The 26,511-nt window shown below is 38.0% G+C and overlaps 1 protein-coding gene across 4 annotated transcripts in view; it reads left to right on the top strand.

Annotated features, from left to right (window-relative positions):
* Nucleotides 1-26,511, top strand: part of BICD1 (BICD cargo adaptor 1) — a 252,161-nt gene that overhangs the window by 217,729 nt on the left and 7,921 nt on the right. For 2 of the 4 annotated variants that reach the window (XM_019452402.2, XM_019452399.2), the window contains one exon: nt 22,663-22,738. The exons of 1 other annotated variant lie outside the window; for it this stretch is intronic. In XM_019452402.2, the coding sequence (XP_019307947.2) occupies nt 22,663-22,710 (48 nt within the window). In that variant the 3' untranslated portion in view covers nt 22,711-22,738. Of the gene's footprint in view, nt 1-22,652; nt 22,739-26,511 lie in introns of all 4 variants that reach the window. One more of the 4 variants, XM_019452400.2, reaches the window with a different exon arrangement.

The following is a 26,511-nucleotide window of genomic DNA, read 5'->3' as shown; positions in this document are numbered from 1 at the left end:
ACTATTTTTATTTTTAAAGGTTGTATCATAAATTTTATTTCAGATTTTATTCCTTTAATCTCTACTTCTCCTGTTAACTGCTGGGGTGTTTTTTCTTTCTTTGTTATTTTCTGCAGTGCTGCTAGAAATACCCTCATGCATTCAACTTCTCATCGGTTTCGTTTTTTTCTCAAGTGAGATCACTGGGTTACAATGATGAACATCTTTATGTTTTTTGCTCCGTTTTGATGTTGCTGTCAAAGGGGATAGATCAGTGTACTAAGAGTCTCACAAAATATTTTTCCCTTTTCCACACATTCTGAATGTTTCTAGTTCTTTTTGCACACTGTACCCATCTTGCAACTCTAAGGCTAGTGAGCCTACATGAATGAGAGTAGCATTATGTTTTCTCAAACGCTTGAGTTTCAAATAACCAGAAAATGCCATTGGTCTTAGAAATTATTATTTTATACAAGATTAGAGATGTAAATAATGTGGCATTCAGAATCATCACTAGGCCAGAAAATCATTTTAATCACAACTTACTATATATTGATAAACCTTACATTTTTAACCATTTATTTGAAGTTAAAATAATGGAAGAGGGGAGGGAGTAAAGCTGTTATCATAGCCTAAGGAATTTTCAGTTTTATACCACGGGCCCAACCAGATTAGTTCTTAATCAATTTTTAGAGCAACCCAGCAACATTTTTTAAAAAGTTTTGGTTAAATCAATTACTATAAAAAGTGACTAATTACCTATACCAAATTGTAGCTTCAAAAAATATATTAGGGTTATTGACACTGTATATTATTTTTCCTAGGCTGAACTGCATTGGGTAAGACATATTAAGTATTATTTATAATGGTTTTACTATATAAAATATGTTCAATAAGCTGAGAAAGGGAAAATATACCATATATATCCAGTCCAGTGTTCTCTGTAAGAAGTATTTTAAACCCATGGGAAATAATAGATTTTATTAGTCTTTTTTATTTGTGAGTTTACTATAAGTTACTGATAATTATAAAATTTACTAGCTAGTAACAATATATGTTCATCATTTTAAAAGGACAATTCCCTGTTAACTTATTAGAATGTTTTTTGATAAGTTTTCTGAAATGTGTTTTTAATAGGTTGTTGTAGGTGATTATTATTATTCTAATAAGTGGGTTTTCTACTGAGGACCATTGAAGTAATTAAATTAAATCATTTCAGTAGACATACAAAGAGTTTAATTTGTTTTGAAGCCTTTTGTTGAGGAATTATGACAGATATAAATCTCATTTAAAAATTTAAAACACAAAACATAAAATATTATTTACCATATATAAGGTATATTTTCAAATAGATTTTATTTCTTTGAGATGGTCAGGAGAAAACCATCTTCTTCAAACTACAGTTTCTCAGTTTCTGGAGAATCAACTCTAGGATGGGGTGCTGATTTTCAAAATTAATAGATTGTTTTGTACTAATTAATTTTCAACATTAATATAACCTTTTGGAGGAAATTTTGGCCTTTGCTTCTGATTTTGGCTGTTTCTGCTGCCTCATCCCCTGAAATTCCAGAGTTTCTGTCCTTAGCTTGTTGACTTTCTTGTTGATGACTTTGTCCTTATCATGGCATACAAAATGTAGTGTCCTCACACATATGGCTACCATCCTTGATGAATTTGAATCCAGAGGGACTCTGTTGTCATCAACGAGTTTACAATCAGGCAGCAGGTGGCACATCTTTGTAAAATCATTAGTTGTTTTATATTATTTATAATATAAATGGTTGTATATTATTTATATAATAATAATAATAATAACAATAATAACATCTTACTATTTCATCAATACTTAACAATCAGTCTACCAGAATATGTGAAAGAAATCCGTGTAACGTATAGGTAAGAGTTGCTATTTCTGCAGTGAAGACTTGACTGCATGATTTGCGCAGGTAAATTAGGTTCCTGAAACCCAGTTGCAATGTGTGTATCTGTGTCTGTGTGGAGGCTTCCCCATACCAACCAGCAATTCTCAGACACCATCAGGGTGTGCTACGATTCAACTGAATTCTGACACTGTGTATCCAGAAATAACACTGCATTCCACGGTCCCACAAAACTGCTGCTCCCTGCTTCCAGACACCAGTTGAAAGGCCAGATTATTACTTGTGCTTCTAACTAACCGGCTATAGATTAGGGGTTCCAATGACTCCCACTTTGGCTTCAGATACCAATCATAAATTAAGTTGTTACCTATATTTCTGACCAACTGGCTATGAATCAGAGTTCCCATGACCCCCTCCTCAGGTTCATTAATTTGCTAGAGCAGCTCACAGAACTCAGAGAAATATGTTACTTACTAGATTACCAATTTATTGTAAAAGGATCTAAATCAGGAACAGCCAGATGGAAGAGAGGCATAGAGCAAGGTATGGCAAAGGAACTGGGAGTTCCATGTTTTCTCCCAGAGCACACCACTGTCCCCAAATCTCCTCGGGCATTCACCAGTTCAGTCCTTTTGGGGTTTTTTGGAGGCATCATTACACAGGCACAGTTGATTAAATCATTGGCCATTGGTGATTGATTCAACGTCCAGCCCCCTCCCCTCCCCTGAGGTTGGGCCTGGTAGGACTGAAAGTTCCAAACCTCCAATCACATGGCAAGTTCTCTTGATTCTCCTGGTAACCAGCCTCCATCCTTAGGCAGAGTCCAAAAGTCACTTTATTAACATAACTGGGGACACCAATGTCACTCCCAACACTTAGGAAATTCCAAGGGTGTTTTTGTTTTTTGTTTTTTGTTTTTTTTGAGAGCTGTGAACCTGGAACTATGGACAAAGACCAAATAAATCTTTCTTATAAATTACAATATTGCAACAGGATAAACAAGAAATTTCAAACTTATAAAAGCAAGTTAGAACTCTCTTCTTGAAGTAACAGCCTAAGCAGTTTGCTCTTTGTGCTGCATTTTCTGTTTAGGAGCTTTCTCTTTTGGATGTTTTGCTTTCCCGTATCATTTCACTTCCCTCTGTCCCTCCACACTTCTCTCTTTCTCTCCCTCTCTCTGACACCATTACTGAACTCGTGTGAGAGAATGGTATTCTTGTGAAATGTGAACATTTTGTATGATGTTTTAGATTTTACCCGTGTTTAAAGCAGCTCACAGAAATGTGTTAACCTTAGATACACAATCACCCTTTCAGATGTATAGTCAACAATAGACACGAACATGTTCATTAGTGAAAACTTCACTGCATTCAAACATTTATTTGTCTGTCTTTTATATTGCGGTTTATGCTCTTTAGCATGTACCAAAACCATATTTCTTAACTCATTTGCTCGCTCACTCATTCATCAGAATGTAACAAAATGTATTGAGCTACCATTAGGTGTCAGGCGCTTTTCTTGGCTCTTGACATAATATGTTATGTAAGTGAAACACCATCCCTGTGCTTCAAGAAACGCATAGTCTGTAGGGGAGGTAGGTAGGCAAATAAGTAACGGTGTTAATAGGTTTTCCCAGAATAAACAGAGGGCTTTGGGTGTTTAGCAACATTCCCCCAAAAGAAATGCAAGCACTGGTCGTGAAAGGTGGCTGGATGTTGATGGGCAGATGACAGGGATGCAGGTGTGGGTAATGAGCAGAGCCTCCTAGGAAAGGAGGTCGACCAATACAAAGGCCATGAGGTTGGGAACTAGAAGTTGCAGCAGGACTGAGGAGTGATGGGAAATGACACTGGAAAGACAAGCAAGGACTTGAAAACAGACGACCAGGTTAGTGAGAGTGGACTTTATTCCATTGGCAGAGATGACTGTTTTAAGAATAAGAACAGGTTTTCATTATATACGATTGCCCTGGTAAAAGGTGGAGAATGGATTGGATGTGCCAACACCTAAGGTAAAAAAGCAGATACAGTGTCTGAAATTTGCAGATGAGAGGTGGTAGAGACTGGAAGTCAAAACTGGAGCAGTGTGAATGTTGACATGTGTCTGAAAGTAGAGAAGTCCAACCATACCCGACAGCTGGTATGTCCTGTGTACCCACAGCCTACTTTAACAGCCTGTCTCCTTCATCCTCCCACATTTTGTAGGTAGAAGGAGCTCAATGAATGCTATTTGAACTGACTTCCTGAACTAACAAACAGCCTCAGTGGTGGGTTTTTTTTTTTGTTTCCTAAAGCTTATTTTTTCTCTTAGAGGCTTCTCCATTTTTGTGAGTTCCCTTTCCCCATATCAGTATGCTTCCCGCCCCCAACAGGATTTAATTCTTGAAATAGCCAGAGTGAACAGCATTCTGTTGAAACTTGTAACCTTGGGGCGCCTGGGTGGCTCAGTCGGTTGAGCGTCCAACTTCAGCTCAGGTCATTGTTATGCCCAGAATTCGTGATCCCCAAAGACCACTAGGGAGCCGAGTCCGATGTAAAAGCAAAAGAGCCTTTATTCGAGCTAGCTCGAGCTCAATCCCCTACCTGCACCGACACAGCGGTGAGATACCAGGGAGACAGAGCGAGTTTCAAAAGGACAAAGGTTTTATTGGGGCCTAGGGGTAGTTGGTGAGGTAATGGCTGTGGCCTCAGCCGATTGGCTGGGGAAGGGTCCGAGTTAGGCAGGTGAGGGGGGGGTTACTCAAGGGGAGGAGGTGTGGTCAAGGTGAAGGACACAGAACAAGATGGAGTTGGCCGGCGTAGGCCCGCCCTTTCAGTCATGATCTCCCAGTTCATGAGTTTGAGCCCCGAGTAGGGCTCTGTGCTGACAGCTGGGAGCCTGCAGCCTGCTTCGGAATCTGTGTCCCTCTCTCTCTCTGCCCCTCCTCTGCTCACACTCTGTTTCTCTCTTTCTTTCTCAAAAATAAATAAACATTTAAAAAATTTAAAAAAAAAGAAACTTGTAATCTTTTGGGCTTGTATTTTCTCTTAACATAGCTTCTATAGAGTTCTTCTTTACAGATGAAAGCTTGGGTGTTTTCTGATGCTGGTCCATGTTGCCCTTACTTTGAATCTGACAAAACAGAAGTTAAATCAAAAATATCAATCCAGGGGCACCTGGGTGGCTCAGTCGGTTAAGTGTCTGACTCTTGATCTCAGTTCAGGTCATGATGTCACAGTTGGTGAGTCTGAGCCCCATATCAGGCTCTGTACTGACAGTGCAAAGCCTGCTTGGGATTCTCTTCTCTGCATCGCTCTCTGCCCTTCCCCCACTCGCTCTCTCTCTCAAAAATAAATATTTAACAAAAAATATCAATTCAGAAAGTTACCAACCACATGTCGAAAAATACATGTTTCTGTCTTGCCCCAATGTAATATGCAATTAGAAATTGGTTCAGATTTCCAAATTTCAGTGTATCATGTATGTTGCAGGAGTATTTTTATTTTTCTGGGTTAGTCATGATTCATTTTACAGTGGAAATGTCTGACACCCTCACATTTCTTTTCAGTATTTCTTTCAAGGAGCAATTCCATTTTTATAGGAAATCTTTTACTATAGAATGAATGATCTTGAGTTGGAATATGCAATGTTAAGAATGCCATCTGAGGGAAGAAAAAAAAAGAATGTCATCTGAGAGATGTGTCTCTTCATTAAATTCCAGTTGAAAATTGAAAAATACCCGATTGAAAACTGAACAATGTAGCTTATTTTTCCCAATAGCTCTATATTTGGTTTGGTTAGAGAAATACCTGTGTATTCTCTAATTTAGCTGAATGTTTTGATTTTTGTCTAGATAACGAGTTTCGTATAAAAATATCTTAGAATTTTAAGCTTTTTCCCCTTTCTTATTTTCTCTTACAAAGTGTTTAACCTATATGTATCCTATACACCAGTTTTACCATTGGGTACATAAATGTACACAACTTATGAAGACTTTTCTGATCCCTTGTATCCACTAGATAGAATTGCCTTCCTCTTCCTCTCTGCCTCACTACAGGTGGCATGGACACAGTGTCTTAAATCAGATTCCTCTATGAATCTATAAGATTTTGGGCAGGAACCCTGTTCCTTGATCTTTTACTCTTCAAGATCTTGCACTGTTCGTGGCACATAGTTGGCCCTCAGTTTGGTGGATAATTGATAATCAGTCCAAATTTTCTACGGTATCTCAAAATATTTGGCTTTATTGTGGTTTATCATCTATACATGTAGTTCTTCTGATGTGTAGATTAGAAATAGTGTATTTCAGATGTGATTTAATGTAGGTAATAGAATAAAATCTGCATAACAGTTGTATTTGGGAACTTTTCAAGTGGGGTCTTCACTTCTCTTGTTTTAATTCAGACAATGTGATATATATATATATATATATATGTAAAATCTTGAAGTTCCTGTATTTGGTTGTTTTTATATATGGGTACTTAAAAATCAAGGCAATTATAAGAAAATATCCACTTTAGAGGCAAAGTTTATGAATCCAAGTAGTACAGAGTAAAAGATTGCATATAAATATGTAGGCTTTCCTTATTTTTTACTCTTACACCTTTTTATATGTTTTTAAAATAGTTTTTAAGTATATTTTCAATAGATAATGATGGTCCAAAGTTCAAAATGTACGAAAGAATATAAAATAGAAGGTAGCTCTCTCCCAGCCTCCATCTCATGTCCTTCCAGAAACATTCTCTATATGTACAAGAGAATATCTATAAATACGTACATATATAATCATAAACATATATTATATATGTATGTATTAACATTGGCACAACCACAAACATTGTTATGCATGCTATTTTTTTCACTTAATATATCTTGGCTTCCTTTATATCAATATTCATCTTTTTGTTTATTTTTAACCAGATGTTAATGAGGAGAAGGAAGATATACTTGAACCCTTTACAAAATCTTAAAAATGTTTTCATGTGTAGAATAGAAATATTTCTTGCTATTCAATAAAATGGGAGTCATCAGATGTTTCACCTCCTAGACCAGAGCTATTCAATAGTAAGATAGTGTGAACTAGATGTGTAATTTTAATCTAGTAGCCATATGAGAAAAAGTAAAAAGAAACACGTGAACTTAATTTTAGCAATATGTTTTATTTAACACAATGTGTCTATATTATTATCATTGCAACATGCAGTCAATAGAAGCAAATATTAGTGAGATATTATGTTCTGTTCTTCTTGGTCCTTGAAATTCAGCCTATATTTTGTACTTAGAATACATTGCAGTTTGAATTAGTCATATTTCAAGTGCTCAATAGCCAGATTTGGCTGGTAGTACTTTATTGAACAGTGTAGTTCTAGGCCTTCTTACTTACCAACAGTTTTAACTACATATAATTTCTGCACAGAAACTTCAGTTTTACTCACTAACATCTAATTTTAAAATAAGACTTAAGATGGTACATATTTAGGTTTTCTTTTAAAATGAAATGCTAGGGGACACCTGGATGCCTCAGTCAGTTGAGCATCTAACTCTTGATTTCAGCTGAAGTCATGATCCCAGGGTTGTGGGTTTGGAGCCCCGTGTTGGGCTCCATGCTAAGCATGGAGCCTGCTTGATAATTCACTCTGCCTCTTCTTCTGCCCCTCCCCCCATTCTCTAAATAAATTTAAAAATGAGATATTGGGCCAAATGTTTTGTGTTGCAGATTTATTCTGCTTTGTTTGTCCCTGATTGGTGGCAATGCTCTTTTAGATAGGTACATATTAAATGTTTGTATACTCTTCTTTATACTTCTCCTTTATTTGTTACTAGGCATCTTTGTCAGTATTATAATTTAATTCATATTGTTTAGGTATATCCTAAGAAACCATATGTCTTAAATATTCTTAAAATAATAACACAACTGAATTTTTCTAAAATTGGTATATTCAAGCTTGTAAAAAGTCCATTTTATTTAAGTAGGGAGTACATTGAAAATGTTTATAATGCATCCTGCTAGTTTTAAATGACAGAATTTAATGACACCATATATAGACTGAAAACACAAAAAAAAACTCTTTCCAGGTGGGTCTCCTGTATTTTCCTTTTGTCCAGGATAACAGAGAAGATAAAGACAATACTAAATAAATAATTTCATGGTGTGTACTAAAGCCACTCAATAAATAATGCAGTATTTAATGGAACATCTGACGACCAGAGGATTTTAATTTATTTTTATTTTTGTTTTTGTTTCCTACTCCCTCCTCTGTGAGGTATACTATCCAGAGCTTAAATTTTCTTGAAAGATGCCATATTTAAAATCTGAGCATTGTAAGCAAAATTAGCAGTGATAAAAAATTTACTGAAGGGATCCACAGGAAAACAACATTGTGGCAGGAATGTACATATTAGATTAGACAATATTTTTTATTCCATGTTGACTATCTTAGTATAAGTATGTAGTTTTAAACCCACGGAAATTGAAATTTTCTTGTTAAATTCTTCAAGGAAAAAATGAAAATCTTCCCCAATATATCCATTAAGTGAAAGAAAATATAGTTTTTTGATATCCCTAATTATTGCATATTCAGGGCAAAAGTGGTCAGGGTCATACTTGTGTCCACTAGAGTCCAGCCATGTGGTGCTAAAGATGGAGGCCTCCAGGGGCGCCTGGGTGGCTCAGTCAGTTGAGCGTTCCACTTCAGCTTAGGTCATGAGCTCGCGATTTGTGAGTTCGAACCCCATGTCAGGCTCTGTGCAGATAACTCAGAACCTGGAGCCTGCTTTGGATTCTGTGTCTCCCTCTGTCTCTCTGCCCCTCCCCCATTCCATCTCTCTCTCTCTCTCTCTCTCTCTCTCTCTCTCTCAAAAATAAGTAAACATTAAAAAAAGAAAAAAAAAAGATAGAGGCCTCCATAAACTGGCTAAGTTCAGAAGGATAATGGAGGGGCATAGATGGGCTGGGACACACAAAAGACACAGGACATTCCAGGCAATAACTGCCTTCCTCTTCTGATTCTGCCCAAATGACACTTTCTAGCTCACTAAAAAATATCAATAGGCAGATAGAAAACATCAAGGAGACGTATACCTCTAGGATAAGTTTCTAGATTAGAGATCCTGCTTCCGACTCACTGAATTGACCAGCCTCTGCCACTAAAGGACCAACTAGTCCAAATACTGAATTTAAAAATTGCTCACGTTCTCTATGATCTACCTGTGCATGCTCCCAACTCAAGTCAGGGAACAACCTTTATTCTGCAAACCTGACATCAGTTACCTACAGCACCTAACCTTTAGTATCTTGGGTATCCTTTGTGGGTAGCAGGTGCTACAACTGTCTAGCACTGGCATCACCTTGCCTTCATATCCCAAAGCTCCTTATGCAAAAGAAGAGTTTTAGTATTCTGTTCTGTTGGGCAGCTGGGACCTCCCCTTCATTGGATTCCAGGGGAGAATAGCCATCAGCCTCTTCTTTGCTATGCTCCCACTATTTAATCCTGTCTGTTGGCACTAGTCTATTGTATTCTACTGTTTGCCCTCACTGCAACTACTTAACAACCTCTGTTATTTTAAAACAAAACCCCTCTGATTATAAACATTTCCCGGGATGTTAAATCCAAACTTCAGCTTTCAAAGGGATGCTTTATATCTACAAAGAACTCTAAGGAAAACATAAGAAAAAGCCACATTGGGTCTCCAGTGAAGCCAATCTTGAGGTTAACAACAGTAGACTCTCCTTTACATTCATAATGATATATGGACAGAGCTTCTCCCAACTCTGGAGACTCTGATTCTATGAGTACACATTATTCCCTTCATGATCGGGACTGGAGCTTGTGTACAACCATGTTTCTAAATAGACTTGCAAGTAAAAACATTAAAATATTTCAGTACAAGTAGTACACTTTCCAACAAGAAAAAGGAATATTCCCATTATCTTAATAAACAGAACAACCTTTTTTTGTTTGACAGTCTGAAGTGTCTATGTGTTATGAACTGACTGTACAAGGCAGAAAAGAGCAGTGTCCCACACTGAATTCTTGCAGTGTGCTAATGCTTTGATTTCCTTCCCAAAACTGATGGGACTCAATTTCTAAAAGCATACCTAGATTATTACACATGATATGGAGGCCACTGATTTAATTCAGATATGTTTCTTTGGTGCCCATCACCAAACTCTCTGGAGGCATTAATAAATAGCTGGGGAACAGACCTTTCCACGTGCTCACACTGGCTTCAGTGGCTCTCCTGAGCTCTGGGCAAGTTGGTCATCGTCTGAAGGGGCAGCCTGAATTCTGCTGGGAGCATGGTGCAAATAATGGGTAGATGTAATGCTCATGGGAAGACTACACTTGCTTGAAATGAAGTAGTGAAAAGGTGGTTCCATAGCACTTGCACCCAGACTACTTACAGTGACCTAGTAATTAAACTTGTACAGCTCACCGACCAGAAAAGATTGACCGTGGGTGGTATCATTACATGACAATGGAGCATCCAGCCACCCTGGCTTTCCTTTTGTGCAACAGTATGTCCCTTCTTCTACACACCCCTCTCTTCCACCATCTATTGATGCTTCTTTGGTTTTCTTGGCAGTTTCCTCAGTGTATTGTGCTTGAAAGGTATGAGAGGAAAAAGGAAAAACACGAAACAGTTGACTTTATTCCTTTCTCTTGTTTACTCTAAAAAAAAGTAAAGTCATAAAGATGTCATATAACTCTTAATTTTATGGTCCTTTAATTGTCACCTCTTAGCCAAAAAGAAACAGTCATTAATATGCTCTCCACATCACAAATCCAAAGTTTTTAGGAACTGTACATGTAAAAGCCAAGTTCATTTCCGTTTTGCTCATTACTGGACTCTGGAGATTTCCTTTTTCTTTTTTGGTGTATAGGTTATGTCACTTTCATGTGTCCAGACCATAAATCAGATCTCCTTCAGGGGGACTGCTCAGGTAATGGCATTAGTCAGTGAAGGTTCTCAAGAAACGGACTGATCAGATTGTTACTCTTAAAATAGTTAAAGGAAACAACTCTAATTTCAAATATTTGCATTGATTGATATGAAAATGTGTGTGTTTATTTTGCAGGATACTGGTTTAGAAACAGGACTGTCATTTTAGCTAAACCTACTTTTAGTGGATATGAAATTGTTGCTTTTTTTAGTTGAAGGGATAAACTTTCCTCACGTGAAGTACTTTTTTGCTGCTCTGATGCTGTTCATCTAGTCTGTTTTTTGCTCCAAACTGGGCCTTGCCTTCCAATTCTTCATCACACATAAGGGTATGTCTGACTCCAAATAGAATCAATCGATGATCAGCTTAGATGGTAAGATCTGAAATTACAAGTTTAGAGTAGGAGGGAGTACCATCCCTGGTACTCTGGTCAAATGGCACCCAAGACTGGCACAGATGTCACAGGGAGGATGCTGTTTAGCTTACCTTGCACACCGGTTTCTGGCAGCCCACAGTCACGGCTCCGCCTCCATTCATATGTCCTTAAAAAAAACAAGTATAGGGGCACCTGGGTGGCTCAGTCGGTTAAGCGTCCGACTTCAGCTCAGGTCACGATCTCGCGGTCCGTGGGTTCGAGCCCCGCGTCAGGCTCTGGGCTGATGGCTCAGAGCCTGGAGCCTGCTTCCGATTCTGTGTCTCCCTCTCTCTCTGCCCCTCCCCTGTTCATGCTCTGTCTCTCTCTGTCTCAAAAATAAATAAACGTTAAAAAAAATTTAAAAAAAAAAAAAAGAGAAAAAAAACAAGTATAGATTAGTTGCTTACTCTGAGTAGGTATTTATGGAATAAGCCGTTATGTAATGACACAGAATCAGTTAAACATACATTTTTTTTCTCTTTTTATGCACTACTTGACATCAAAAGCAAAAAGAGGTAAGTTGGCTATAAACCTGTAGGTGAACCTCATTTTCTTTAATAGATTTATTCTTGAGTAGCTTTGCTTCAAACAAGTTTCCATAAGTCAAATACTTTTACATTAGGAAGCTTGTCATTGTAAATCCTTATTCTTTGATAAATGAATAAGCACCTTCTGTAAACCTGGATTTTAAAAATATTTAATATTGAAAGATACTGCTTTTCCTTTAACCGAGTTATACTTAGGATTTAATTTGCTTGTGAGGACATAGTGCATTTTGTAACACTTGGTTTAGTTTGGGGGTTTCTGAATTGTTTCCCCCCCAAAATATGGATTACATCAGTATTTCTTCTTTTCTAAGAAAAGTGAAAAAAAGCCAAGAAACAACTGACATTGGTGAACATCTATAATTTTCAGATCCATCGCTTTACAGAAGAGGATGCCCTGAACCTCTCAGAATATTTTCTAGTGTTGATTTTTTTATGATGAAAAAACATTAAATAAGAAAATCAAACACATTTCACTGAGTGGTGTCTCATATATTTTTCTTTTCGGGATATATTTTTAAAATTGATCTTTTTGGTGGGTTTTCGGTGGTAGTTTGTTTAACTTATTTCTCTCTTGTGTCTTTTTGGTGATGAATTAATTCTGACATTTCAAAGGTATAGCTGGTCTTCATCTGCTACGTGCTATTATTCACTTTGCTGAATGAGAACAGACCCATCATACCACCTTGAGTTAACTCTGCCAGCTAACATTGTCCTTGGGAAGGTCATTTCTGAACAAAAGGCTGTTTTCCAAAAGGTGTCTAATTGGTGTAAGAATCTGGTAGCAAAATGTACTTTTACCTCTTGGTGCCACTGTATTTCATCCCCCTCCCCTCCTTTATCTTCTGTCCTTCCCACCGTAGGAGTTGATTACACATGTGTTCATGGTTTCATTATACATTGTTCAGGAGCAGAAGGCTGACTATACTGCAGGGCATTTTTATATTTCTCTTTCGCAAGGTTTGAAATAAAAAACAGATTGTGAATATTGCTTTGTTTTATCAGCTAGTTATATGATATCCATGAGGACAGCAGATGGAAAGCTGGGTGAAAGTTTTTGTTTAATCTATGATGACTGAAAGGTCTAAAGATGCTCCCTCTTCTTCGCAAGTCATGCTCTGATTCTACATCATTGAAGACAATTTTAATGCTTGTCACCAAAATGTGATAAACTATATGCAGTTGTCATTTGTATGAAGGTGGAGCCAGTTTAAAGATGTTATCGGGTCATATGTTTGCATTGTCTATATTGAATTTTTTCTATGTATTTCAACAATTCTGTCTTTACTGTTCTCTGGAAAATTTTAATGAATAATGATTGTTTCTATCAAGGGTATAAACATGTCATGGAATTTGCTGTGTTAAACACTGATGGAAAGATAAGGCTGAAGTGTCTGGTGACATGAATTAGCAGATTACACTCCTGAGTAGTCAGAAATAAGGCTATTGTCCTATCGGTGGATACTTTCAGAGAAACTAATGTATTAACAGGATATGTTGTATGTTTAGCAAACAGGGATGAGATAGCCAACTCTATGTGTTTGATTATAAAATGCTAAAAGTTGATTCACAGCTATCCATTTTTATTAGTGTCAATGTACCTTTAAGTTCATCATTAGACTTTTACAAATATTTCAACTTTTCTTAATTACTGTTTATATTTATGTCAATGTTTCTATTTCATGCTCTCCTTATTATTTTTCTTTATATAATGTTTCTACTTTAAATATTTCTTTTTTTTTCCTAAATATTCTGTATGTCTGTTTTTTTCAGTTTATGTGTATAGGCATCCATAGGACTATTTAAGCGTTCAAGCCGTTACTATTAGGAGAATGTATTTTGATGCTTCTTTCCATGAACTTTTCTGTTAATTCACTAACACACTATTAATCATTTGGTAGATTTAGTGAGGAATAATTTAGTATTGATGTTATTTGGCACACTTTAAATAATGGCACTTAAAAATTATTTTCAAGATTTATACATCCAAGTTTTACAATTATCAAAGGACAATAATTAATCACCCAGTATCACTAAATTAGCTCTAAAACCTCTATCAGATAGTATTTCCTCTTTCTTACTTCTTTCATTAGAAAGATGATGACAGGAATGCCTAATTATAAACTCTCCCCTCTTCAAGTGGATCCATCAGACAATGCATTAATGAAGTACTAATAAAGAAACAAATCCAAGAATCCTTTAGGGAAGATGAAATCAGTATATTAACAAGGATTTTTTCACCACATGCATCCCCAAGCAAACTATTGTGGGGAAACGAAGAATTATAAGAATGATAAGACAGGGTTCTCTCTCTCTGAACCACGTAGAGTGACCAAGGAGATTAGACATACTTCAAGGACAGCAGTGGTCAAAGCTGTATACAAAAGGAGTTTAGGGGAAGCAAATGCTTCCCCCTGGGTGGTCAGGAATAAAAACAAAACTTGTTATTTCTGAATGGTCCAAGAGAAGAGCATTTCAGATGAATGTAATGATAGGGGCAAAAAAAAAAAAAAAAAAACCAAACCCAAAAGAATCATTGTCAAGATGATTTCATCATATGGTCTATCTTGGCTTTTTAAATTTTACTGTTGTCAAAGGCATTTACTTAGTTACTTCAAGCTGAAAACCTCAAGGTCACCTTGACTTCTCCCCATGGTGTTCCTCATGTGTAATCAATGACAATTCCTGTCCATAGACCTGGGCTATATGCTTTCACAGACATTCTCTCACCTGGTCTGCAAAGTTGTATTTAATGTCCTCACTTAACAGAGAAACTGAGGCTCAGAACAGTTAAGTCACTTCTTCGGTGTCCCTCAGCTACTGTTTGGTGGAGTAGGATCTAACCACAAAGGTCTTTCTGATGGACTTTAAATCTCATGCTGAAATGGAGGAAAGTTGAGGAGCACAGGGGAGAGAGAATGGAGAATGAAGAGGAAGGCAAGGAGACCACAGAATTGCTGCAGAATATCATTGGCAGATGGAAGTAAATTATCATGATTTACCCATTATCCATCCCCAAGGATTGTTGTGTAAGGCCCTCACTTAAGACCTGGCTGTAGGCATAAGTATGACAGTAACTAATCATGAGGAGCATCTTTGTGCTGTTATCTGCAAATATCCAGAATTCCTGTGTTTGGGAGGCTTTTCTTTAATAATTATGCAATTTTTCTAGAAACTTGTATTCTAGAAAATACTCAGATATCATATTCTGTCATCGGTTTAGTTTTCGCCAATACCACTGATTTGACCACTTTGGCATTTAAAATGCTTTTTTGCTAAGAAGAAAGTCTGCAGAAATTCGAGTACAGATGTTCATTTAGAATTTGTGCTTCTGGCCTTTTGTATATGTCTTTTTCCCTGAGTTTCCTTGAATTACACCTTATTTATTTGTCCCAACTCTTAGACTGTTTAGAGTTTGGAAAAGTTTAAGTTCTCAGTTTACTTAGACTAGAGAAGTACTGGTGACAGAGTAAGAGAGAAGAGTAGGGGTGCTAACTGCTTCCACTTTGGAGCAACTACAGAGGCTCCATATTAGTTTGCTCGGGCTACCATAACAAAACACCATAGACTGAGGGGCTTACACAATATACATTTATTTATTCATCGTTCTGGAAGCTAGAAGGCCAAGATCAAGGTTGGGCAGGATTTGTTTCTCTGGAGGCCTCTCCCCCTGGCATGTAGATGGCCACCTTCTCTTCACATGGCCTGTGTGAGCCCATCCCTGGTGTCTCTGTGTTCTCTGTCTCCCAATCCCTTCTCTTCATAAGGCCATCAATCAGATTGGATTAGAGCTGACCCTAACACAGCAGCATTTTCACTTAATGACCTCTTTAAAGATCCTGTTTCCAAATATACAGTAGTTACATTCTGAGGTAGTGGTAGGGCTTCCAACATATGAATTTGGGGTGACAAAATTTAGTCCATTACAGATCCATGTGGCATTCCACTGGGCTTGTGTTCTCACTGTGCTTCCCTCTGCAAGGGTGCAAAGAACATCACTTGAACCTTTCTGATCCTCAGCGTCCTGATATCTAAAATGAGGATCATGACAACCAAACTCAACTGAGTTTTGTGAGCCCAAAAAAGCTTTTGTTCACTATAAAAATCTTACGGAAGGTACCCATGCACAAACTCCTTAACCTCCCTAGGCCTCAGTTTCTTGTTTGCAAAATAAAAATAAATCCAATCTCTTTTAAGTTTTTTTAGGGATTAAAGAACTGTTGCATGCAAAATGCTTAGCCTAATGTCTGCAAATACACAGTACTTACTGAATGTTCCATGTTACCATTATTTCTCATCCTTTCCTCTTCCTTCTGCATTCCTTCTGCCTACTCTTCCTTTTCTGTCATGGCCCAAATCCCAATTAGTGACTAGTTTGGAAGCATATGGCCAGGTGTGTGGAAAGAAGAACGAGGGATATCCTTTCATCTCTCATAAGGGCACAAAAGAGGATGTCTCTATGTTTTGATCATTAACTAAGGAGCTATTTTAGGACAATCTGTAACTATCTCTGTTGACCTTCTGTTTAATAACTTTCATCGTTAAACATTTTTTTTCTACTGTTAATCATCTGTCCTCATTGAAAGGTCCTTAATGAATATTGACCATTTACTCCAAGTAGGTAAGATTTTTGTTCCAAAGTGATATCCATTTGAAAATAACAGTAATATCATTATTTATGACAGCAGTTGTTTAAGTGGGTAAATTTAATTACTGAGCCCATCTTTCTTTAACAGTCTTGGAAATAGTACATCAAGTAGACAAAGTGATTAACTGTCTCACCAAGAGGCATGTTTGCATTTGTATCATGATTTTCATTTTCCCTGCCATTTTTGAAGTATGTGAGTTGCCATTTGTAAATGAGAAGGGGAAAAAAAAGGAAAGCACACATACTATTCCTTCCCACTTTTCTTGTCAGAGGAAAGATGCTAAAAATATCATGGTCTTATGAAAGATGAGGAAAATGTGCTCAGGGAGAATATGGAAGTGAGAAGGTGAGTTCCTAGATGAGTCAGAGAAAGAAATGTGGAAATAGAATTTTTATATAATGGAAAAGAAAGATATTTCTCTGATCTGTAGACCAACAACCTTGAGGCTGATTCTAGGGAAATTTCTGGAAGCTGATGGGTTTCATATGCTCAGTATAGAACAGGGATCACTAACAGCCAGCATGAGTTCATCAAGAATGACTTATGCTAGACTTATTTTCATTCTCTATCTTGTAAGATCAGGAAGAGTGGTAATATAATATACCTGAATTTTGGCAAACAACTGACCAGGTATTTTATAATGTTTTTTAGGATAGAAAAATTCTAGATGATGTAATTGTTTAGGTCCGTAACTGGTTGAAAGACATCTTCAAAGGGCCCAAATTCATAGATTGGTATTCATGACATAAGGTCTCTACTTAGCCTGACCCCATTATTGGTTACTAATCTTGGATAAAAATGAAGATATCAAGGTCATGAATATCACATTTTCTAATTTGAGGGAGAAATAACAGGGAGAGGACGTTACTATACTAGATGACAGAATAGGATCTAAAAGATGCATCAGGTAGAAAAAGGTGAGACGTACTGGAGATAAACATAAAATTAAAAGTATGTGAAGGGCACTTGGCCGGCTCAGTCGGAGGAGTGTGCAACTGATTCATCTCAGGGTCATGAATTCAAGCCCTATGTAGAACTCACTTAAATAAAACTTTTTTAAAAAGCACATGAAATATCGCATTGGGATTCCAGACACCCCAAGTACAAGTTGGAGGAAGCATAACTGGATGGCACCCTCTGTAGGCAAAGTGAGCTCATATGAAACAGTGTGACACATCTGCTGGGAAAAAAAAAAAAAAAAAAAATCCATGCAGGCTTCTGCTCTTTGAATAGAATCAGGGTATCTCAAATGAGGCAAGACTGCCAGCCCACCCCGCCAATCACATCTTATCCCACAGGATTTCCTTTCTGAACACCTCACTTTTAGAAGATTGTTGCATAAACTGGAACATGGTCAGAGAGCAAGGAGGCGAGTGAGGGAAGTCAAAATTGGGTCCTGTGAAGAGGAATTTGCATTATTTGGCCCGAGGAAACCTCAGGGGACAGGGAATTTTCATAGGAAGATGTGTAGCACCTGGCGGAGTCTGTGGTCATAAGGGAAGGAGATGCGGTATGGAAAATAAGAGCTCATGAAACGATAGGGATGCATCAGTTCTCAGGTCTGGAACCCCAGGGGTGGGGAAGGCTGGCCACTCTGTAGGGGACCATTTGCCACAAAGAGCTGCTGCTAGGCTTCCCGCAGAGCATCTGGCACCAAGGAAGCTGTCCCTGCAGCCGCAGGGTCCTCACCCTCTCACCACTGCCTGCTGAGCCCAGTGTGGAGCCAAAACACAGAGGCTCTCCCTCTCTCCCCTAACAGCCACCAGGAGGCTCATGGGACCTTCTAAGGCATTGACTTTTTAAAAAATTTGTTCATATTTCTAAGTTGCATTAGGAAGTTTAAAAGTAATAGAAGCCAGAGAGGAAAACCCTATAACCAGACTTTCTCTCCCTAATCGTTAATTTACAGAAATTGCATATTATCTCCATTCTTGCACCCTTGATCTTGCTTTGTGTTTTGAGGGAATTGGTTGCCTTCAAATTACTATGTCAACTATCTGGTGAAGTTCTTATTTTTTTTAACTTTTTTTTTAATGTGAATTTATTTTTGAGAGACAGAGGGAGAGAGAGAGAGAGGGAGAGAGAGAGCATGAGTGAGGGAGGGGCAGAGAGAGAAGGAGACACAGGATCTGAAGCAGGCTCCAGGCTCCAAGCTGTCAGCACAGAACCTAACAAGGGGCTCGAACTCACAAACCAAGAGACCAGGACCTGAGCCAAAGTCGGCCACTTAACCGACTGAGCCATCCAGGTGTCCCTGGTGAAGTTCTTATTTATGTTTCTTTGACTCTATGACCCCGATATTTTCTAGAGGTAGCTAGTGTCAATTTGAGAAACAATCAGAGTCGTGAGTAGAAAATAGGCCTCAGCATCAGAAAAGTCTGCCTGTTTTAAATACTTGCTCTGCCACTTTCTACCTGTGTGACGGTGAGCAAGTTAATATATATGGTGATCGTGTATTAATTTAATCAGTGAATGTTTGTGGAACACCTACTATGATGTCAGTTCTGTATTTGTTGCTAGTGCATGAAAAATGTTAAAGGAAAAAAATAGCCTCAGGGTATATGAGATTCTGATACCGTTCCCATATATCAAAAATACTTATTTTCTTATGGCAGGAATAGTGAAAATAATACCTCCAGAGTGTTGCTAAGACTTAAAACAGATAACTAATATAAAGTTCCTAAGAGAAATTACATCATGTTGATTCAGCGAATAATTTCCTTTCTTCTTTCTCCTTCCTTTTTTTTTTTTAACTTCCTTTCTAGTCAGCTTTGTTTATGGAGGAATGTCATACAAGGGTAGTCTTTATGTGTATACCAGTATAGATCTGTCAATGCTTTAAGCTATAATATCCCTTATTCATCTGCCCTTGAGGTACTAACAATCTCTTGAATATGCTATGACGTGTCTCAGGCCTGTGACCTTATGAACATACAGTGTTGTCTAGTTCAGTTCTGAACATTTCAAATACTTTAATTTTGTGATAAAAGATTTTATTACTATTAGTAGACACCATAAACCATTTATAGTTGCTAAGAAGTGCTTTGTCTAACTCATCATTTTAGGCATCAGCCTAGATGTTACAACCTCCAGGAAGCATTTTCTGACCATTTAGACTCAGTTAAGTATTTCTGCTCTGAGATTCCTACATTTTCCTATCCTGGAAAGCAATGCACTGATTTGTGTGCAAATGCAATTCAGCCTTTGGCTTATACAATCCTGGATTCAAATCCAGCTCCACCTCTTGGTGGACTTTGGCTAGTTACTTAACCTAAGTCCTCCTTTCCTCATCCATCAACTGTGATTAATAAAACAGGATTACAGGAGAGCATGCATGTTAGGTGCCTACCCAGTGCCTGGCACATGGTAAGCAATGAATAAGTGCTGGGTGGTTATCATCATCACCATCATCATCATCACCATCACCATCACCACCGGCATCATGACACTTACTGTAATTGCTGGTTGAATATGCTTGTTTTACCCAATGGGCCAGGGACCATATCTTCTCTGTTTTCCTTTTGTCCCCAATGCCTAACAGATTTGAACACATACTCAGAGTTTAGTAACTTGATTGTTGAATGGTTGTGATGAGCTCAGGTGACAGTAGTGACTCCTGGAGTACTTTAATATATCCTGCGTGAGTCACATAATTGTCATATTTTATGCCCTCAAAAGTAAAGGGATTTTCCCAGTCCCCAACCCACCCACTTCATTTTACAAAGTACATGCTAGTACACATCCCACTGTTCAGCTGGGCTAGATGTATATGTAACTGGAAGGCTGTCAACCCAATAAGAGAGTTTTAAAAAAAATTTTTTTAATGCTTATTTATATTTGAGAAAGAGAAAGAGACAGTGCACAAGTGGGGGAGGGGCAGAGAGAGATGGAGGCAGAATTGGAAGCAGGCTCTAGGTTCTGAACTGTCAGCACAGAGCCCAATGCGGGGCTCGAACCCATGAGCCATGAGATCATGACCTGAGCTGAAGTCAGACGCTCAACCGACTGAACCACCCAGGTGTCCTGAGAAGAAAGTTTTAGAAGGCAAGTCAGAGCAATATGGCTGTTTTTCAAATTTTATTTTTCCATCTATCACCATATTATTTGTGGAATTTGCTTTTTAACCTTTAAGGACAACACTTGCTAAGTACTTATAAATAACAAGTGCAAAGTAGTAATGATAATGAGCCCAGAGGTGATGTTGCTACTGAAGTAGAAAAAACTGATACTCACTACAAGTGTAAGGAATATCCACCACTTATTAAACAATTCATTAAGGGAATACACTGTGGTCCTGCTCATCTGCTTGCTAAATTTTATCACAGAGCATATTTTGAATGAATAATAATTTGTAACTACCTTAGCAAAAAATATTTCTATTGTAAGGGAGAAATAGGAAAAAAATTAGACCATGTAAACGCTCAAATTAATTCTAAGGCTTGTCATTCCACAGAGGCCAAAATTTTTTAAAAGAAGAGCTTTACCTCCCTGGAAATGGAAGACATAGGGCCAAATTCCAGAGTGGTTTTCCCAGTGTTCACTTTCATTTCCATCCATTGTATTTACCCAAATACACCATAGGAGGGCAGCATTCTCCTGGTTAACTTAAAACTGCTGATCGTATCAAAATCATTATCTGAATTAGCCCAAGACATCCCTAAATTATCACTTAGATCAGAAAGCTGTTGGAAAAGATAAAAGGAGCATGAAGGAATTCATCCTTTAAGACTCTGAGTTTCTACAAAAGGGAATCATTGAGTTAATCAAGCTGCAAAATGAGAAGACAAAGTTAAAGGAAAGAAAAAATAATTCTCCAAAGTGGAGAAAATGGAAATATTTGTTACATTTGAAAGACTTTTACTAACTATGATAATCTGAACACAAGCTACTCAGTGAGAATCAGATCTCATTCTTATTAGTAAGCAATAATTAATAAGCTATTCTGCAACAAAGACCACCTGTGAAAGGCTCCCTTCAGTAATGATGTTCCCTTGAATGAACTCAAATCAGGCCTGTCTACTTAGCATCACAGACAGCTTTAGTGTGGTTTCAATGTTGTAAGCAAAAGCATCAGCAGTTTTCACAAATTTTGGTATTCTGGAATTATATAAGCAGGTTTTGCTGTATTGAGAACATACTGGCTTTAGAACAAGTGATACTTAGACACAAGCCTGTAAATGGAAATTTCAGTGAAGCCTCAATAATTCAAGACTATAAATCATGATTTTATAATTTGGCTTAAATATTATCTTTATAACGTATAAGGAAAGAGGTTTGCTAAGCAAATCCATGGTCTAAGCAGTTAGCAAAAGGACATGCTGCAATTATTTGAGAATAATTGAATTTTCAAGTCTAACTCTAATTTTGACTTTTTTGCAAAATCTTTTTGCAGAAATATGACACATGCATGTCTAACTAACTTCTCAGGTGACAGTCAGTCTGGTGCTAATAAACAGACTATTCTTTGATTATTTTAGAACACCCAGTACATGGTGGGAGTAGATGATTAACATAACTGATCAGCTAACACATGGAGTTTCACTAGCTAGCATTTTGCCAACCTAGTGTGAGTAATATTATGTGACTTTAAAATGGCAAAAATATAACAAAAGTGATTCCCCCATTCATGTTATCTTTCTCTATCAGTCCAAGTTACTAGCAATTAGCTATTGTAATGAACATTCTAATATTTCGGCTAGCAGTTCTTGCTTTTGATTAATAACATTATCAGAAAACTGTAAAGATGACTCCTTTCTCTGATATCTTCTTAATTATGGAAAATATTGTATTGCATGCTTTTCTCAATGTACCTATGGGATTGACAATATGCCCATGTGTTCTGACAATAAAGGCAGTTATCTGAATGTATCCCATTTTGGAAAAGCAGACCTAGGTGCAAAACATGCAACTACCATCAAGTTCAGAACTTGAAGATCTTTCATTATATTAATAGGTCCCTTATTTTTAGATGTGTCCAGATACCAAATATGAATGGCCACATATGTTCAAAAGTACTTGAGAAATCTCACTAATTGTGAGATTAATTGTGAGACTAATTGTGTCACTAATTTTTTAATACTGTATTTAAATAAGAAAAACATCTTGTCTTTTCTATTGGCATCATTCAGGGGGGAACAAAGCTTAATCCAGATGTTTCAATGAGAATGCACATTCCTCACTAAATCTCTCAGGCAACTGCTTTAGTTACTGTTACTAACACGATGCTCCGTCATCTCTTTGTATACATGTCTAATTTATCAGTTTCTTGTAGATTGTCAGCAGCCTGCTGCCTCCGTACCGCCACAGTGCTCACAACTAGCCGGGAGGCAAGACTGCCCAACTGTCAGGTAAATTTGGATGTCATTTCTCTTCTCACCCAGCTGCATGTCAGATCCATGGATCCCAAGCTCTCCTTTCTAACACCATAATTTCCTATCCATGATTATATTTGCTACATTGTATCTCAAATATGGGCTACGCTAACATACACTGGATACCTGAAGTCCACGTGTACCCGATGGAAATACAAGAGAGCTAGAGTTTATTTTACTGGCTGCCAGTGGGTAGACTAAGGGCTGCCTTCAGCTCCCTTGTGTGAGTAAATAGTTGAATTAGTCCAGTGGTTCATTACCTTCCCAAATATAAAACCTGGAATTGTTAGGATGTTTGCCCTACTTTTTCTTTTGCTTGTCTTCTGTCCTTAGAATATAGTTCTCAGGCAAAAAAAGCAAGAAGAATAGAAAGCATATCTCATGTCTGTGGCAAGATAACTTTATGAAAATGTTTCTCTTTTTTCTCCACCCACCATCCTCATTAAAACTGAATTTGAAAGCTGGAGAATAACTTATAATTGGCATTTAAAATGAATATTTGCAGTGATAGTGCCCTTTATGTGAGATTAACTGAAGAATTTTAAAGACAGCTTTACATACTCCCTGGACACTAAGTTGGAGAGTTTGCTGACGACTTCTGTTCCAATGAAAGCTTTACAAATCCATCATGAATTTACCTCCATGTGGCTGCACTCCCACTCAGCATCAGAGCGCCCCCCTCAGGACCTCACATTCTTGTGGAATACTTCATCTCAGTTACTTGGCCTCTGATGGTGCCAAGTTTTTGTAGTCTGGTGCCGCTTGTATAGTCTACTTATTGTTCTTTCCGGATTTTAATTTGTGCTTTGCTCTTCTACCAGGGCAAGGCTGGTTTTGAGCAGGGGCAGATCTAATTGTATTTCTACATATGTCAGAACTAGATATCAGTAGCTGGCTGCCCGTGGCCATGGGTTAGAGCCAGGAGGACTGGGGAGCCATAAGTGCTCCCCAGAAATACAGTGGCAGCCAAAGCCCCCATGTGACTTGGTCTCCAGGTGGTTGTCCAGCAAACTGTAGAAGTGAGACGGGGAGTTAGCAGGAAACGGTGCACGATTAAATAGGCCCCAAGCCAGTATCTCCTGATTGATGTCTAGTCTGCCAACAGGATTCCAGCAACAGGATTTTTACTTTAGAAATGTTCTTTGCTAACATATAAATGCCATTTTATTACAGCAGCCAACTGTAGAGTCACTTTAATTGTGTAAGTAATTGAATATAATTATAAATGTTCACACCCAACCTAGCGGGACTCTGTGTGTGGAGTGCTGAAGGGGTCTTAACCCACAGTCCATTCTCCACCGGGCATCCCCACCGCTCCACCGATGTTCAGCACCTGTTGATTACAGGAATGAGTGAATGAGCTCTGGAGGCAGATAGTTTGAGTTTAAATCCTACCCCTACCACCTGCTAGTTGTGTAATTGTGGAAAGTTGCTTTTGCTGGCTCAGCTTCTGTGTGTGTCTGTTGTTGTTTTGTTTGTTTGTTTTTTTCCACTTATCAAGTAAGGAAGAGAATAGTTTTGAGGGATTCTGTGAAGCACAGGCCTGATGCACACCCAGTGTGCTCTCGATATCTATTACCACTACTAACCATTCTCAGTACCTAAATGTTCCTCAACGCAAAGGCCTATGGTCTCTTTCATAACTTCTCTAATTTGCTTGTGGAAAGTGCGAGGAAGCCCACGTCTCGTTTATTTATTTATTTTTAATTTGTTTTAATTTACATCCAAGTTAGTTGGCATATAGTACAGTAATGATTTCAGGAGTAGAATCCAGTGATTGATCTCCTACGTAGGAGAAGTCTACTTCTTTAAGTGTTTCAAATGGGTAAGGAATGGAAAGGCTAGTGGTGAAATTTTTTACATTGAATTTTATTTCACCTTCCTTTCTTTTTCTTAGGAACCAGTTTGACTAAATGGTTACCTGCCCCAGTTCCGTATCTTCTGAGTGTACAGAATTTAGGTTGTTTGCTACACCCTCACAGGGATTATTTCCTTTAAAGAAAAGCAACTTAATGAATTACAGATGTTTCCAGTTTCTACCCATGTGAATGCAGCATGGTCCAAGCTTCTGCTGTCCCTTATTGTGGTCCACACAGAGAAATGATAAAGTACATACAGACCTGAAAGACTGTCCTTTTCAGAGTCACCGAGATTATGATCGTCTTCCTTCCCACCCACACCTGCTGCCAAATGGCTTGAATTTGATGCCCTCACTGCTCTTTTCACTTCTTTCTGGCAAGAAAAGTTAACAGCCAACGTTTGAATTCTTACCATGTACCTGACATGTGTTCAGTTCTTTACAGTTTTTAATCATTACAACCCCCGAAGGTAGGCACAGTTACCCCACCCATTTTTAAAACAGGTCACTGAGGAGGAGGAGGAGGTCACATGACTTCTCTGGGGTCACCCATCCTGGAAGCAGTTGAGCCCAACGAGTCTGGCACCCATGGTCCCACCACTACAGTACACACCAATGTGCTGCCAGGAGATGCTCACCGACTTTAATTCTGCTGTGATGAGCATAGAGAGCATTTAAATCACCCATGTTGATGCTTTATCCCTGCCTGGAAAAGGAATGTTCATTTCATAGAAACATGAGAAATGAAACACACTAACAGTGTTGAGTAACCATACATCAGTGTTCTCTATCTCTGTTTCTCACAATGAAAATTATCTTATACTTCCTTCAGCTTACATAGGTGTTCAAATAACTTTTTGGGCATATGGTTTTGAATACATGAGCATTTTCCTCCTATTTTTCATATATGCTTTCTACAGACTGATTCCATTATAGAGCTAAGTTATTGAAATTGTTTATAGATGATAGATATTATAATATGGACAGAGTGCCCAAGGTGTTGCAGCGTTGGATGTAATATTTAAATATATGCAGATGTTTCTTATTTAGCACTTCTCCCCTTCTATCAAGTAGTTGCTTATTGGGACAAAAAAAAGAAACTTTCTGAAGAAATACCCATTTTTATATCTTAATAATAGTTTCCTAAGCCAACTGTTTACAACGTGATCTACCTACAAAAAGTAGGTTCTTAAATGGTAAAGGTTGAATAACAGGTGGGTTCCTGAAGGTGTTTAGCCGTCAGAACTCAATACATTCTGTGCCTTAAATAATTAGAACTTCTCTAATATTTATACCTAAGAAACAATTTCTTAACCTGTAAGCCAATGTGTGATTGCATTTTTATGGAAATTTAAAATAGCCATAGTGTATTATAAAGTATTTATGGGGGTGCCTGGGTGGCTCAGTCGGTTGAGTGTCTGACTTCAGCTCAGGTCATGATCTCACTGTTCCTGAATTTGAGCGGCGCATCGGGCTCTGTGTTAAGAGCTCAGAGCCTGGGGCCTGTTTCAGATTCTGTGTCTCCCTCTCTGTCTCTCTGTCTCTGTCTGCCCCTCCCCTACTCATGCTCTGTCTCTCTCTGTCTCTCTCTCTCTCAAATAAACATTAAAAAAATAATAAAAAAGAAATAAAGTATTTATGATCCCTCACTTTACGTAAAAAATCTGAAATAATGAACAAATTTTGAAATCATCATGAATAGCATAATGTCATGGTGTTGGGCCAAGCGGACCATAACTTGGAGTTAAGCTGTTGCAACACCCTTTAGCTGGTCAAGCAGAAATGCTTGTCTTCTTTGATGAAGAAGAGTATTTGAACGACATGGGGCCTTCAAACAGCCGTCTTGTGTAATGTGACTACCCCATGCTGCTTGCCACAACTTATGTTGAAT

Source organism: Panthera pardus, unplaced genomic scaffold (genome assembly GCF_024362965.1).
Source record: "Panthera pardus isolate Hobbes unplaced genomic scaffold, ASM2436296v1 HiC_scaffold_6, whole genome shotgun sequence".
NCBI lineage: Eukaryota > Metazoa > Chordata > Mammalia > Carnivora > Felidae > Panthera > Panthera pardus.
This window is presented reverse-complemented; position numbering and strand designations above follow the sequence as displayed.